We start from the raw sequence: 11,429 nt of genomic DNA on the forward strand, positions 1-11,429 counted from the left end.
AATAAAATGGTTAATTTTCAGAGAAATTTGAAAAAAATTGGCAGAACACCGTTTTTAGTAAGGATAAAATAGCGTATACAATTGTTCAGAAATCGGACCAAAATATTGACACTTGACAGTTGAGTAGGATAGGCTATATATTTACTTCACTACCCCATTAACATCCCAAGAAATGCTAAACTTAAATGTTAAAATAAATTAAATGAATGCATTCCCGTCCAAAACGCGGTCAAAAATATAACACAAGCTTTTTTTTAATTAAACACTTATTATTATTATTTTTATTTGTTTTAACTTACAAGATAAAAAAGAAAATGTAAACAAATTCTCACAAAAATAATATGTTTGGTAAATTAGATTTTTAACAATTTTAATGCATTTTCTGATAAAAATGTTTTTTTTTTAGTAGGCAATTTTCTCACATTTGAAATAAGTGGGTCGGAAGTTAAAAGAAGTCTATTCAAAAGGTCCTTATTAGTGACAACCCGAGACATTTTTCTTGTGTGATTCAGTCGGTAATTTTTAATGTCCTTATTTCTGGACTCTGCAGCTTCCTCACTTAACTCGCCTATAGAAATAAGTCCATGATGCTCAATCACCGATGCACCATGCAACAACACTTTGTGAACTGAAGCAGGTAAATAGTACCATGGATATGTTTCAATTATCTGTGCAGCTGTATCTAAGGCGAAAACTCTGAACTTTTCTGCTTCGATATTATAACCTGAATTTAAAGCCTGTAAAACAGTTGCGCATCTGTCGATCAGTGTTTCATCGATTCCAGTTATTTCAGCAGAAATTTTGGTATTGTTAAAAAATTTCCTGGCTGTATTGCCATCATTTGACGAACCACTTCCTCCCGTTTTCGGTCTGTCCACAATCAATCCTAGTTTTGCTCTGAATTCAGCTTGGACTATTTTCTTTTGTTTTTCAAATTCTGTTTTGTCATCACCTCTTATCTGCCATTTCTTAATTTTGAGTCTGTAGGAAATATGAACAAAAAACTCAAAGAATCTGATATAAGCATGAAGCGGGGACAAACCAAAACATAAACTGTTCTCATTGGCCTCTTTTTGAAGGCATAATTCAATGTTGTTCATTTCCTTTGGTGTTGCTCCGCATATGTAACATTTTAAAGATGTAGATTCGTTAAGTGCGTTGCACACTTTTCCATCAACCATAGTTAAACGTAAGTTGTTAGTGACTGTCCATTCTTTATCATTAATAGTTATAGTTAAAGGCTGCAAGGCATTTATTTTTTCAGTGTAATATTGTTCTTCAAAAACAGATACAGCAGTAGTTTCTTTTTTAAATTGAAATCTTAATGGGCGACAGTATCGTGTTGAGGACGGTCGAGGATTTTTCCAAACAACAACATCTTCATTTTTGTCATTTTTTTAACTTGAGCTGCAATGGCACGTAACTTGTAACAAACAAATCGCTGTCTTTAGCATAAGGATCATGAAAGCTTTGTTTGTACTCGCTTTGGCCTGTACTTCCATCAAATCCCCATTTCCCTACTAACTGTAGGCTTTTATGTAAGTCATTGTTGAGAGTGTCAAGAACGTCTTTCTGCGAAGTAAGAATTCTTGTCGCCGTGTGGTTAAGTAAAGCCTGTAAGTCCACTTCGGCACCTGTCTCGGTGACACTAATTTTGTCGGATTCTGGATAGCAGTTTTCTTTTTCAGTCTTTATAATTTTGTAGCTAGGCAGTGCATTTTTTTTAATCTTGGTGTTGACGAAATTCTGAACAAGTAAGTACTGCTTCTTTGTAAACTTTGCTTCCACAAAAAGCGCCAGTACTTCACAAGGCGTTACACTCATCGTGTTTTCTTCTCCCAAATTCGAATTACATGAACTATTACGCAAAGCTGTGGCAATTGATTCGTCGGATTTCGAAATTTCAGCCACACGTCTTCGTTTACTCCGCGAAGAACATTCTTCAAAACTTTTTTTAGGACGACCTCGTTGTTGTGATGTACTTGGATAATCTTCATCACGACAACTTAAAAAGACAGTCTCAGATTTGCCAAGCCAAGAGGAATGATTTCTCATAATTGCATTTTTTCTGCTTGCATTTTCTTTCCAAAATTCTGCTAACTTCTTGCATACTAAATAAATTCGGTCATAGAGGGGATCAAATTCAATATTCTCAACACCTTGATAAGGCCAACTGCATTTGATGTTTTCCAGGATTTGGTTGGCTTGAGTTGACCATGTTGTATTACTTTTTCGACTTTCAAGCCATTTATCAAATAAAAAATTGCGTGTAATTACGCATTGATAGCCAGCACCTATATATAAATATAAAATATATAAATAAATAAATATAAAATATATAAATAAATAAATATAAAAGGCTTTCAGTGATAACGAATTAAAGTTGCTCAAGCAAGAATCATATCTGACACCCCTGCTTTAATCTATCATAACTCGGAAAAAGGAAAAAACGGGAGGAAACTTCCTTATTGTATGAAAAGGTAGAACAATATTCTTCATTTTAGTACCGAATTTGTAGAAGGCACTCGGAGGCAAACCATCTAAATCTAAAATTTACTTTAGACTAAGCTAAAAAAAAATGACAGAAAGTGCTTCGCGCAGGGGTGCTATTACATTGACGCTTTAAGTTATTAAACAATAAAATGTATGTTTTTAGAGAGTACTCACCTTCTTGTTTAATATCCATAACAAGTTAATATTGCTCACACTTTCTTAACAAAAGTTATCACTTTCCCAAGTTCTCCATTAAAAAACTGCACCGATAAGCGAGCTCAATGTTAAATTATATGTGAAGTTTGAATGGCTATAAAGGAATGACAAAAAATAATCCGCTAACTTTTATTTTGGTTTTGGTTTGGCGGGAGTGTGAACAATCTTATCGACACTTTGAATTCTTGATTAATGACATTTGATTTTTTTAATTTTGGCCAATGGCGGTACCCACAGTGCAATGGTTCAAGTGTACAAACACAAGAACAAGAACAAGAGAGTAGTATGTACTTGTGTTCACACTTACGCATGAACGCATTGAAGTAAATTTAATGCTGCAGGTTGCCTACAAGCATTAAAATTATATACAGTGGGGGTCACATAATAAGGGACACTACTTTTTTGCGCGTTTCGAACATTTATTTATTTTTTTTTTTACAAGTAACTCAACGTTTTAAACGTTACACAAGACTTTTGAAACGTTAACAAATGAAAAAAATGCTCATCAAAATTTCAGACTTTCTAATCAGTATTTCTAGAAAAAAATCGGCCATGTAGCTTATAGCGTATTAAATTTTAGTACAATATTGTGCAAGTTTTAAACGCGTTGATTGTATAGCATTTTTTTGCTGGCAGTTTTTTCTCAGATATAAAAAAAAATTTCCGAACATACTTTGCATGGAAGAAAATGAGGAACGCCGTCAGCAAAAGAAATTCTCAAAAATCAATGTGAATTTTTTCTAGAAATTCTGATTAAAAATTTTGAGATTTTTAAGGCCCTGTTTTTAAATTTAGAAATTCTAATTAAAAACTTTTATAAATCTTATGGAAAGTTTGAAACTTGTATACCCGGTTTCACCAATCAATAAAAAATTTATCAGCCTGTTAAATTTTAAAATGACACATTTTTGTTTGAAAAATTTGCCATTTTAAATTTTATCAGTCTGAAATTCTGATTAAAATTTTAAAATTTTTATAACAATTTTTATGCACATTTGCATAGTGTATGTATGTCTGTATGAATGTAGGTTTATGATTGTATAAATGTATGAGCTTAAGTATTCTGAGCTTTTGCATATGAATGCAAGTGTCTGCACAGAATTATTGTATTATGCATACATACATATGTATGTATGGATGTGCTCGTATTTGTTTGGCAACCGTTATCGTGAGACGAACAAGAGAGCATGCAGGTATTCAAATGTGTATAGTGATATATCTCTACGAAATTTCTAAGGCAATTGTATGTATGTACTTACGTATATATGCCTTAAATGTATGTAAGCGTTACTATACGACACTCACATATTGAGAAGTTTTGGCTACATATTTACGTTTTATATATTTTTTTTAAGAAGAAATTTAGAGAAAAATTTATCAGGTAGGTGTAACCATGATAAAAACATTACAAGGTAAAATCATTGAGAGGCAGTCTGACGTTTGCCAACAATATAATTTTAAAATTCGAGCTCGGGCTCACACACACATTCTCATTTTTAATCTCAAACAACAACAATTGTGAACAATTTCATTTTTTTATTTTCAATTTTATATGATTTTAAAATGTTTGCAAACGTCAGAAAAAAATTATGGCCGACGAATTGAGAGAATGGTTTTACCTTCTAATGTTTTTATCATGGGTGTAACTTTTAATTTCTGTCAATTTTTATTTTTTTGTTCTAGGATTTTTTTATATACGAAATATGAGCAACACCTTCAACAAAATAAAATTTCCAAAAATTGAATGTAAGTCCTAGCTACTTAAAACTTGCAGTTTGCAGTGCATACTTCCAAGAAATCTAATTAAAAAGCTCGAAATTTTTACGCAAATTTGTCGAATTTTTTTTTATATATTGCACAAGGATCAAAACTGGGATTTATACGGTTTTTGTGAAAGAATAAACTATATTTTTATAAAAAAAAAACAATAAAAGAAATAGTCAAAACTTGCCGATATGTGCGTGTCGTATAGTTATGATAAGCACTATATTAGTATACATATGAACTCGTAGTCTAAGCATCTGCGGTAAATTTGACATAGAGCTGATCACGCGACAAAATTTCGTATTCAACTCACAAACTAATTAAATGTCAAACACCAGCGTTAACACATTTTGAAAATTATTTTAAACACGTTCAAAAAGCACCTACAATAACAATAACACAATGAACTTAGCAACAACATAGAACACATTTATTTACATTGACTTGGTTGAGGACAATCCAAAGGGGCTTACGTCCCTGCGTATTTTGAGGCGCAACAAACTTGTCCGTAGTCACATAATAACTACATACAAACACACATTCATACATACCGCCATATATACTCGTACATATCAACAACAACGACAATGACAGCCTAGTTACCGACAAGGAAAAAGTTCAGGAAAACACATTAGGTTGCTAGCAGCCGACAACGACACTCATCCATTTTGAACGTAAAGCAAAGGAAGTGGAAAATGTGCGGGCCAGTAGCTGGCACTACGTGAAAACAGTAAACAGTTTGCACTAAACTGCTCTAGGCTATAGGAGGATATAGTAGAATGTATGTATGTATGTATGTATGTAAGTAGTGTGCATCATAGTTTCCAATGAATGAATTAGCCGTTGCAACAACGTGGACGCTGCTGCCAACAACACAAAATACTATATCGTAAATAACAAAATAATTGTATGCCAAACAAAGACGACGAAAGAAATTAGCTGGCTCATTGGGGAGGGGAGCTAACTGATATGGATAACTTGTACCTTAACTTAAAGGCTGAAGTTATTAAGCGAAATTCAATGGATCTAAGTAATTGAGTTAAAATCGGAGACAGAAAGCCAAGCACGTTTCTCTTGACAAGCATTAAAATCAGGTAATAATAACTACAATATTTAGATGCAAACAAATTTGTATAAAATTGTTCTAAGTATTTTGGTAACTACATAGATAGTAATTAGGAGCGTAGTAGGCATGGTATTGAGTACTGGAATTAAGGCAAAAATTTCAGGTTAGTTTTTTTGCCACTTAGACGTAGGAGTGAACTCATGTCTGAACAATCAGCGGTATGGGAGAAAAATGTTAGAGTACCGATCGAATGCATAAATAGTTGGTAAATTTCACAACTCAACCTCATTTTTGACCAATCAGGTGCATGGCAAGTATAAGCTATAGTGACCCGATCTTAAAGTAGTGCGAAATTGCGTGTTTTTGCACTTGGGTGGAGGAGTTATAATGCAAAATCCCATATCTGATCAATTAGTTGTATTTAGGCTTTATAATAAATTATAAAAATAAATAATGGATGAATTATAAAAAGGCGCCAAATTTCGATGTATGGCAAATTGATGGCCTAATTTGCTTTCAAACAGACAGACAGAGAGGGTGGCAAGTCTAAATCGACTCAACTCGTCGTACTGGCACTTTTTCATGGGTCTATCTCTTTTTCTTCTGATACTTAAAAACATAGTATTTTATTAGTCTGAATGCGGTTACTATATTTTCTGATAGCCAGGCAGCTATTAAAGCACAAGGAATGTGGACGTACTCTAAATGCGCAGGTGTTACGTCACTAATGTTGTATGGTTGCCAGGACGGGCAACTAATTTGCAGATGAACTAGCAAAGAAAGCAACCTTACTGTCTGCAATCAGTACAGCTCGTTATGCGAGCAATCTGCTATCTTAATTCAAACTCTGGCTGGAGAATACCTTTATCGAACGGTCAAATACAAGATGGTCTTCGGAGCCTACGTGCAGGATAGTAACATGCATCTGGCGCAATTTGAATAAGCGTAGGTCTAGCCAACTCCTCCACTTGGAGCGATCACTACTCCGACATGCAATTGGAATTATCACCGGGCACAGCCAGATGGAAATCCATGCTGCTAGAAAGGAGTTTGCAGTCAAACGACTACTGTCGTAGCTGCCGTAATGCGGCGGAAATCGAAAGCGTGGAGCGTTACTTATGCCCCTGTCCCGCTTTGGCGAGGGCTCGTCGACGCTCGATAACCAAACATTGAACAACCGACCACCGACCCTTAGTGTTTTGCAAAATAAGTATTATAAAGTTCTATAAAAAGCTATAATAATAATATTATATTTTGGCGCTTACAATTTGGTCCGACGGAGAGTCAAATAGTATGCAATGCACTTCTAATTACCCAGCCACAGGCGTCGCCATATAAAAACTTACTTGACCGAAAAAAAAAAACAAAAAATGCCACATACAATTTTAAGTACAAACATACATAGCTACACACAAGCATGCAACGCTAAACAAAAACACTTAAAAGTCTCTTTTTTTGTTGCTTTTTTTTTTGTTTTTTGTTCATTTAGCTGAGCCCTTGTCGCTGATGTAATTAAAGTTCGGGCAAGTTCGCTTGTATTGGGCATTAGGGCAGCATTAACGTGCAAGCCGACATGTTGTACACCATGTCGTATGAGTATTTATTTGTGAGTGTGTGCATATGCGAATACCACCCATGAGCCATCTAGCACGTGTGTGGCAAGTGTTGAATAAATATAGTGTCCTGCGTTTGCTTGCTAGTCCAGCTGCTGCACTACTATTTACATACTAAGCTCACATAACTATAAACAAATGAATGTAGTAGGGTGGTTGTGCGGTTGTTGTTATTATTATTGTTGCTGCCATTTTGTTTAGCAAAAACATTTTATGGCTGAAATGACACCGGCGGCGGTGTTAATTTAAACTGTTTACTGATATTCATATGTCCCGTTGGTAATACACTTATACGCATGCACACAGACCGACACACACCTATCAGCTAGCAAGTATGTATAAACATAAGTAAAGTAAATTGAATGGTTTACAACAACATATGTATGTGTTGTAGTATGTATTGCATAACGAGCAGGTGTTACGAGAATGTTGTAAACATTTGTAGTAGCTCTGTGGAAAATGCTTGTTTAATTGATTTTTAAGCTAAAAAGTTGTTCAAAAATGCCAGAAGAGGCAGTGCTGTTACCGAAGTGTACTGCGGTGTACAATGTAAACTGGGTATTAGAGTGTCTAGTAACCTCTTGAAAACTCTACCAACCCAGTGCCTGTATGCCGTTTGGTGCTTAACATTGCAACATAACGTAAACATAATGTGCAATAATTTTTGCTAACACCAGGGCAACACAACCAAAGCTTACACGTGTAAATATATATGTATGTATGTATGTAGGTGCAGGCATGCAACAAGGTAGAGCCCAGCGCACAAGCAGACGTGCAACCAACCAACCAATTAAACCAAATTCTAAAGCACCAAAAATGTTGCTAGCCATATCATCGACAGCAGCAGCAGCAGCAGTGCGTGAATTTGCATTGGCGTCGCCCGAAATGCGCCACATTCCTGTTGCATTTTCATCGTCTGTGTAAAAAAAAAACACGCGCATAAGCATGTAGGTATTTATGTGTACAAGTATTTACATGTAAGTGCATGTCATATGACTTTGTTGCAGTCACGCAGCTGCTACGGCAGACGGCTGACATGTTGCCTTTGAATGCGAGTGTGTGTGCGAGTATGTGTTGCTTGAAAAGCCTCGATTATTTTCGTACGGCCATACATGCTTGTGGCATGATAATTTTTATGGCCTTTTCTAAACGTAATACTAAAGTTTGCCAAAGCAATGTGGTGAAAATCAAATCGCCACATTTTATCGGCATGTTTGTTCTCATAGCTTAAGGTTAAGAATTTATTGAGTGTGGTTGGAAAAAAAGAGGAGTAAATTAATTTATTTTATGCGATAACTTCTGCAACAGAAACTAATTGAAACAACTGCACCACTTTCTGCTTATACTAAAGATGAGCTGGTGGATTGAAGCTGTAAATCGCTTGAGTGAGGCGTTAACCCCAACCACCATTTAATTACCAGTTGTCTGGATTTATTTAAGTATTTTTTTTTACTAGGCCTTATACATATCTCCAATCAAATTTCCATATTCCCTCATTTAATCCTTACTAATATTATAAATCCGAAAGTGAGTTTTTTATTGGTTACACTTTCACGCTTTAACTACTCTACACTAATGCCATTTAGCCTAACTTAAAATATAGGACAGATTTAATCTCGAGTATACGGAACGGAACGGAACGGAATTTTCATGTCGCATATCATATCTCAGAAAATATTTTTTATAGATTGCAAGAACTTGGTAAAGATACACATATGTATATAAAATCAATTCTATACTCATGGAGGAGGGCTGCCACCTGTTAAAAAAAAAAACAAATTCGATAATGAATGATATTAAATAATGGTTGACAAGAGGCTTACAAAATTATCAAAATTTTTTTATTCCGCTAGTGAGTGAGTGAAAACGTGAAATTATTGTATTTTCTGTCGCCCTTTTTCATTCTGGGAAAAAATAGCTGAATTTTGACAATGGCCCGCTAAGAGCGAAGACAAAATGCAAGTAATTGTTGTATTTTGTGAATCGATACCACCTTATATGCATTCGCCTTGTGAGTGGTCTTAATATTCATCAGAAAAATATTCATCATTAAAAACATGCTTCTTCTTCCTTCATTTGCTACTTACAATGATGTAGCAGGGAAAATATAAAAAGTTAACAAATTTAACTTAAATTTTTGAAATCTTACATCATACAGAAAAATCTTAATTTTTAAGATATTTTCAGTGAAAAATTTTGCTTTTAAAAAAAATATTTTTTGAAGATTTTTAATACAAAAAGTAGCCCGAAAAATCTTAATTTTGAAGATAAATCTTCACTTATGGCAATTCTGGATATAATGGGTTTATTGGTATGCGGAATCCAACATGTAGCTTTTGTTTTTAATTATAGCATTTAATTAACGCATTTAGGCAATGTAAACCAGTTTTCAGCAAAACGAAGGGTCTGCCAACAAAGGGAATCCTCTGAATTTATACCTCTACGATGAGACCCACATTCAGCGATGTGTCAGTGGTGTAGTGGAGCAGACTCTCAATCAATAACTTGGGAAATCTACTTGCTAAACTTCCAAAACAATCGCTGTGTTCTGTACGGTACAAAACCTTGCGCTGGTCTTGTCGCACTGCTTCACTTCCCGTCACTTTTTGTCTTTATACATCACCTGCAGACTAAGAAGAAACGGATGTTGGTATAACACTGAGTGTGGTGTGGTGAAAATGGCTACCGGCAGAGGTCTGAGCACTTGTATATTTTCAATGTCGCAAAATATTTAATACGCCAGCATTACCTTTGATTTTATAATGTTGAGTTCCCTGAAGTTGAATGCTGGTTAAATCGGACGGTCGGACTCACACATTTTGGGACAAACACCTAACTTTGATAGGCATACATGGCAAGTCCATTTTCCCAGCCCTTCTTGAAGAGGATGAGATGGCGAAATATTTTTTCAGCTTCTTCCCCGCCTTTTCAGGGAGTAGGTATGCGGCATTAGGCCGCGATGTGTTGAGAGGCGAACACCTGAGCTCATTGGCACCCAATCATCTGCTAAGGTTTATTCGTAGATTAAAACAGATTAAAAGGGACATGACAACAGTACAATGAATGGCATGTAGTCTCAGTGCTGTTTTCTAAGTTATATAAGTCCAGAAGTGAATTTCTCGTACAAAAAAATCAAACACTTTTTTACAGCACTACCGCAAAGTAAATCGTTGCTGAGAAAAAAAAAAACCAAATTGATTTTACACTCTTGGTTTCTTCTGCAAACTTGCTTAAAATTTCACGCAGAATACTCCTATGCCATATTGGCCCAACCTAATTTACATTCATACCTACATATATAAAAATCAAATATCATCATAGCCATCAGTTTGAATTTTTCCACGGGAGCAATATACAAACCTATAGTCGTATTTTTTTTTTTAAATTTCTGTGCGCTTTGCTATTTGTGTGCCTTTTCATTTGGCATAAGTTCATTTATCATGCATTCTCTTATGTTCTGCTAATTGCAGATATATGTATATGTTGTAACTATATACATACTTACAAGTATGTTGAAAATTCCAATATGCATACTTACATATACAATTCTCTTCCCTTATATTCAGTCATTTTGATTTTCCTTTTTTTTTTTTTTTTTTCTTTTTTTTTTTTTTTTTTGCTTTTTTGTATTTTCAGTTACAACATTCATAGTGTCAGCACTTGTTAGTCACGAGAACAAATTGGATATGGTGCATGTACAAAATTCAACATTGGCTGGCGGTGTTGCCATCGGCACTGTTTGTAATTTACTAGTTGGATCGCATGGCGCTATATTAATTGGCATCATTGCCGGCTGCATTTCGGTGTTGGGTTATCGTTACCTCACGGTAAGTTCATATGTACATTTCCAACTCCCTTTGGTTACAACTAACTATATACACCCTTTGTCATGTTAGAATTTAATATAATTTTTGTTTTGTTTGTTGCTGTATGCAGTGCGTATGCGTTCATGTTAGTTCGTTTTCAATGCATCTCTAAAATCGCTTTGTGCGCCATAAGCCTTCCGGTTATTGATACATTTTTGCTAGTGCAACTACATACAATAAACACCCGCTCGTGAAATGTTATGTAGCAATGCATTTGTGCATACTATAGTCCAGTTGGATCCGTTGCTAATTAGTGAATTTGGAATTTTGACCTAAGCTTTGTCGACTATTTGGCATTCGACGCCCGCAACTCATTCCATTACTCTGTTTGAACGGGCATTCACAATTTGGCTGCTCGTGCGCAACGGGAGGCTGGCCACACACTTCATACAACAAAGTGTATTTCGTCAC

The 11,429-nt window shown here is 35.1% G+C and overlaps 1 protein-coding gene across 1 annotated transcript in view; it reads left to right on the forward strand.

Moving 5' to 3' along the window:
• The window catches only part of LOC118747722 (ammonium transporter Rh type B-B), a 37,946-nt gene that overhangs the window by 15,858 nt on the left and 10,659 nt on the right, over window positions 1-11,429 (forward strand). Inside the window, exon 5 of the mRNA XM_036481823.1 lies at window positions 10,789-10,979. Within this exon, the coding sequence (XP_036337716.1) occupies window positions 10,789-10,979 (191 nt within the window). The remainder of the gene's footprint in view (window positions 1-10,788; window positions 10,980-11,429) is intronic.

This window comes from Rhagoletis pomonella, unplaced genomic scaffold (assembly GCF_013731165.1).
Source record: "Rhagoletis pomonella isolate Grant_MI unplaced genomic scaffold, Rhpom_1.0 Rhpom_scaffold_00012, whole genome shotgun sequence".
NCBI classification, from domain to species: domain Eukaryota; kingdom Metazoa; phylum Arthropoda; class Insecta; order Diptera; family Tephritidae; genus Rhagoletis; species Rhagoletis pomonella.